At 42.4% G+C, this 6,000-nt stretch overlaps 1 protein-coding gene across 4 annotated transcripts in view; it reads left to right on the forward strand.

Annotated features, from left to right (window-relative positions):
- The window catches only part of cntfr (ciliary neurotrophic factor receptor), a 504,785-nt gene that overhangs the window by 173,931 nt on the left and 324,854 nt on the right, over positions 1-6,000 (forward strand). For all 4 annotated transcript variants that reach the window (XM_072497289.1, XM_072497290.1, XM_072497288.1 and 1 more), the window contains one exon: positions 4,928-5,006. In XM_072497289.1, the coding sequence (XP_072353390.1) occupies positions 4,928-5,006 (79 nt within the window). The remainder of the gene's footprint in view (positions 1-4,927; positions 5,007-6,000) is intronic.

Genomic DNA, 6,000 nt, shown 5'->3' on the forward strand with positions numbered 1-6,000 from the left:
TTAAACATGAATAAATTGGATTATGATACAATGCGCCTTTTCTGTCCCCCCCCCCCCCCAACCTATTAGTGTAACAATTGCACACAGTTTTTGGAGTAACATGGATTACAAAGTATATCTTAACCTATAGTGGTTTCATTAACACAAGCACACAAGATGATTGTGGGCAAATACACTCTCCACTCTGAATCCAAGTGAATATTTGTGGATGTCTCTTCCGAATACCCCAGATGATTGTCATGTCTTCTCATAATTGTGTTTTCCCTTAGTGGTTTGCAATCCGAGCTCCAGACCAGGTTTTCCAAATGACCATTTTAAACAAAAAGCTTTTAACAGAAAATCCAGTCAAGGATTTTACACTAACCACTTTAGGATTTCTTTGCCTTGACTGCTTTGCAAACTACTCGCCAGTGCTTTAATTCTCGATTCTTGGACTGTATTAAAATGACATTAGAGTTTTGATTTAAAGACTGCTGTCCCACTTTAAATCTGGTTCCTGCAATTGCTCTTTAACTCAGAACACTTTGTTTCATCTACTTTGAATTTTTCTGAATCATACCTTGGTCTCTGTTCACTTAATCCCAGTCATTTTAAGCATTCTTTCTGTCCCAATTCGTGGTTATCTGGACTGTAACTCATACTTTAGAAAGCCTGCTTCTTCACCGCTCCCATCCTAGCCAGTTTTTCTTCTGGAAGGTTTGAGAGATGTTCGCTCTCTGAGGTCCTGTCTCCAACTGCCCAGGAATTCAGCAGAAACTAAGTTTAAAAGCTTCTCCACCTCACAAGACCCCAGTTGCTAAGCAACCCCCACATACCTCTTCTGGCCTAATATTCTTCATGCCATAGCTCTCTCTAAGTACAATAGAAACACAGTTTGAACTTAACCAACCCCCACACATTAGAACACCTTTGTCCAGCATGAATCCCAGAGTTGAGGGGATTGGATTACGAGGAGAAGTTGAGTAGACTGGGACTGCACTCGTTGGAATTTAGAAGGATGCGGGGTATCTTATAGAAACATATAAAATTATTAAGGGAATAGATGCGGGCAGGTTGTTTCCATTGGCAGGTGAAAGCAGAACTAGGGGGCATAGCCTCAAAATAAGGGGAAGTAGATTTAGGACTGAGCTAAGGAGGAACTTCTTCACCCAAATGTTTGTGAATCTATGGAATTCCCTGCCCAGTGAAGCAGCTGAGGCTCCTTCATTAAATGTTTTCAAGATAAAGATAGATAGTTGTTTTGAAGAATAAAGGAATAAAGGGTTATGGTGTTCGGGTGGGAAAGTGGAGCTGAGTTCACAAAAGATTAGCCATGATCTCATTGAATGGCGGAGCAGGCTCGAGGGGCCAGGTGGCCTACTCCTGCTCCTAGTTCTTATGTTCTTATGAATCTAACTATCGGTTTATCCTTCCAAGTGCAGAAATATTAAATTAAACGCAATAAATACTATACCTTATTTCTAATGTCTACCAATATAAATATAAAGCCCTTAAAACTACCTTTGTTTTCTGAAAATCTCCCCCCTTTGAAAGAAAAATCTTCATAATCATGAAGATTTCTTTACACTGGTGTTACATCCACTTTATACGAGTTTAACATACAAATATCAAACTGCATAACTTATTACATCATACAAGTACAGTTTTCTTAGTTCACAATTACAAATGTCATAATATGGCTTCGGCAGCTCAGTGGTTAACACTGCTGTTTCACTTCGTCAGTGACCTGGATTTAATTCCGGCCTTGGGTGACTGCATGGAGTTTGCACATTCTCCCCGTGTCTGCGTGGGTTTCCTCTGGGTGCTCTGGTTTCTTCCCACAGTCCAATTTGCCATGATAGGTTGCCCCTCAGTATCCAAAAGTTTAAGTGTGGTTACTGGGTTACAGGGATAGGGTGGGGGCTTCGGCCAAAGTGGAGCGCACTTTCCAAGGGTCGATGCAGACTCAATGACCAAATGGCCACCTCCTGAACCATAGGGCTTCTATGAATATATAATTGTAATGATTTAACCAAAACAAAGACAACGTTAACAGCATCAAAATCTATACATGGTAACGTTTTGTAACTGAAGTCGTGTTTCTTTTTCCTCTGATTTCCAGTTTTGAACTCCAAAAATAATGTTTCATTTAAGTCTACAGGGCAATTCTCCATTTACGCACTTGTAGGCATAATTGTACTCTCAAGCTCGTTTTCCAAATTCACATCTGGTAAATTTGCATTTCGATTTTACAGAGTCAAACATCACGTCTTCTCATATCAAAATCTCTTTTAGCTGTTTCAAGAATGTTGTTAAGGTGCTTCTTATGTTCACTCAAAATAGTATTGTACTCTTGCTTTGTTTGTTCTCTGTTTTGTGACCTTGTTGTTTCTCCCAGTCCCATTTCAAACTAGTTATTTTTAATTCAGTTTAATCCATGTCAATCACTCCTCTCTATGAAGTTTCATAGTTCATTCTAAACCTTCCAATGTTTTTGCACAGTTTCAGTCTAATTCTCAGTCGAGTTTGAATGGTCTTTGGCAATCTGTTCACTTGCTTTTCTTCCAACTATTACATCTTGTGAAGTATCACCGAAAAGCATTTTAAAATCAGTCTCTGGTTATTGAATCAGGAAGATCACTTTGCAATGTCAGCATTTCTGCTTGACAATTCGTAATTTCCAGTTCTGCAGGTACTTCAGTTGTTTTCTTATTGTCCATGAATGACTTTGAAATATCAGTAATATTACTTGGATCAGTCCTTTGTTCAACTGGAACAACGTTCGAATTGTGGCATTCAATACCATCCATTTCCTCCATTTTGCTTTTGAAGTTCAAAAATCCCATTGTTCTTTTCACGATGAAGTTCAAACTGTTTGTTAGTTTTTTTAATCCTGCGTTCAACCAACTATTCTGATATACAAGAACCTCCTTTTCTTGTGCAAGGCATTTTTCTACGATGCTTCATAACTACTTTGGATGCTGGAAGTTCACCTTAACTGAAGATCAACATTTGCCAAGTTTGCTTTTTTAGGTTTATCCTTTAGACAGTTCAAATCCTCAGTCAAATGTTCCACTTTTCCTGATTGATTCTCAGCTGTTCTCATCTATTCTCTTTTTTTTCTTTCACAAACATCTCGTTGATTTTGTGTTAAACAGGTTTTCTTTCAATTGCTGTTGTCTAATTTTCTCCATAGTTTTCAAAAGTTTGTTAAGATCACTATGATCAACTGCCTGTTGCAATACAGTTGTCATCATATTGCTGTCTCCACAAGTCAAATCATTACCTAGGATGAAATCTATTCCTCGAGTAGGTAATTTAGGAATAATTCCCACCATCACAATTCAAGTTAGAAAATTACTACTTTGCACAAAGAAACATGCTTATACCTTCCATTATTATCCCTTATTAATATTTTTTTTCCTTCATAAAACTTCCTGGAATACAAATTGTCACCAGCTATCATCAATGATTGATCTGCTCCTGTATTTTAATTTTAATTTTTTACTTTTTTTTGGCGAGTAAGGGAACATCCATAACTTCCTATAGCCTATCTTCCTTCACCAGTATCTTGAGACCTATCCCCCTTTCTCATTGATTTCTGAAGGAGCGTGGGCAGCACGGCAGCACAAGTGGATAGCACTGTGGCTTCAAAGCGCCAGGGTCCCAGGTTCGATTCCCCGCTGGATCACTGTCTGTGCGGAGTCTGCACAATCTCCCCGTGTCTGCGTGGGTTCCCTCCGGGAGCTCTGGTTTCCTCCCCCAGTCTGCAGGTTAGGTGGATTGGCCATACTAAATTGCCCTTGGTGTCCAAAAAAGGTTAGGAGGGGTTATTGGGTTACGGGGATAAGGTGGAAGTGAGGGCTTAAGTAAGTCGGTGCAGACTTCATGGGCCGAATGGCCTCCTTCTGCACTGTATGTTCTATGTTTCATCTGCACCATTGCCATGGTTTTAACATCCTTTTCGGATGTTTCCTTTCCTACTACTGCAACTGGTCTTCCATTTTATTTCCAACAATCTACCCTAATGTGTCCTACTTGGTTACAATGGAAACACTTGGGCCTTCGAATGTCACTTCCATACTCAACACCTTCCTTTTTGATCCAAGATTAAATTTCCTGACAATTCCCAACAGTTTCATCTATTTTTTGACTATTTGATTCTCCTTCCCACCTTCTATCCTTCTCTGGTTAAAAGGATGACGGGGAAAAGGTTTGGTTCGATGGACCAGAAAGAATTATAATAATCATCAAACTCTGTCTGTCTAGCAGTTGTTACCTTTTGTTCCTCAAAATGCTCAGGGACAAAGGAAGCGAATCTTGTGTTTTGATATCTCTGCCTGTATGCCTCAGGAACCAACTTGTATGGACTTACTTTACTACATCATCAACAGATTCCTATTCCGAAAATGATGCATATACTTCACTGGTTCTACCTACCAGTCTACTTTATAAAAATGTCCAAATTGTGTTTGGCCATTTCATCAAAAACAAATTAATGATAGAATGAGTCCAAAAATATTGCTGATAATTGTAATAATCCATTGCAAGAATTGCTCCTATTCAGGAATGCTTATTTTCAAAATCATTGTGATCGAATTTATTATCCCTGCAATCAAAACAGGAGGAGAAACATTTATGGGTTTACATTAATCCCAACAAAGGACATTGGGTGTGCGGTCTCCTCAGGCAATTGACTTTAAATTTCAACCTGTCAATTTTTCTCATTAGAAGTGTAACTGAGGGGGTTAGCGTTAGTGCTCACAGCCATGTAGGATGACAGATTGCTATTGTTAGTTTGGCTTTGGTTCCTGTGGTCTGTACAGGCAAGTCCTAGGAAGAGGATGTGTTTTTTAAAAGGGTAGTGATCACATGTGCAATGCTGCTCTGTAGATTGTGTTCCAGGAGCTGTCTCTTTGACTAATGAGTCCAATTGTTTTCTTAACAGATGGCAAATATTGTTGCTTCTGCCTACTGTGTGGTGCTGGCTGTTCTGGTGATGTGCGCTCGAGGCCACAGTGGACAGGGTAAGTTGGTAAACAAAGAGTTTCCTTCAACCCTCTTCTGGTTCACGCGTGTTCTGTTAATCTTTTCCACTCCATGCAGGAAAAATCAAATCTAAATGTTCCGGACTGGACCTCTTTTTAACCATTGAAAATCCTCCACTGTTTTTTCTCTTTAAGCCAAACATTTTTCTCCCAATTTGTGTCTTTCCTGAACCATGCTGACTATAGCCACAGTGTCACTGTGTCCAAATGGCTATTTGAAAGTTAGACTATTCAACTAGGGGTTACATCACTGCTATATCCAACCCTGTCCTCACAGTTACATGCTACTATTAACAATTACCCATTTTAATGCTTAGCATTGGATTGTGGAATAGCTATGGCAGAGACATATGGGGCGTCATTCTCCGACCCCCCGCCGGGTCGGAGAATGGCCGTTGGCCGCCGTGAATCCCGCCCCCGCCGAAGTCTCCGAAGGGAGAAAAGTCGGTGGGGCGTTAATGGCGCCACTGCCGCGGAGAATGTCACGGGTCTGCGCAAGGCAGCCGATTTTCGGCCTGCCGATATTCTCCCTTCCGGATGGGCCGAAGTCCCGTCGACGTGATGACCGTTCACGTCGACGTGAATCAAACCTCCTTTTCATCGGCGTGACCCGGTGCTCCAGGCTCACGCCGACCAGCGAGGAGGTGAGTGACGGCCTGGGGGGTTGGCTCTGGGCAGGAAATGGTGTGGCCGCAGACTGATTGCGTGAGGAGAGGTGTGTCTCGGCTTGTGTGTGTGTGTGTGCGGCGGGGGGGGGGCGGTTAGAGTAGGCTGGGCTCCGGGGGAGTGCCGGGAGAGGGTCCGTGCTGGGGTGGAGGTTGGGGGGGGGGGTCCGTGCCGGGGTGGAGGTTGGGGGTTGGGGGGGGGTCCGTGCTGGGGTGGAGGTTGGGGAGGGGGTCCGTGCTGGGGTGGAGGTTGCGGGGGGGGGGTCTGTGCCGGGGTGGAGGTTGGGGGTTGGGGGGGGGTCCGTGCT

This window comes from Scyliorhinus torazame, chromosome 3 (assembly GCF_047496885.1).
Source record: "Scyliorhinus torazame isolate Kashiwa2021f chromosome 3, sScyTor2.1, whole genome shotgun sequence".
NCBI classification, from domain to species: Eukaryota; Metazoa; Chordata; class Chondrichthyes; order Carcharhiniformes; family Scyliorhinidae; genus Scyliorhinus; species Scyliorhinus torazame.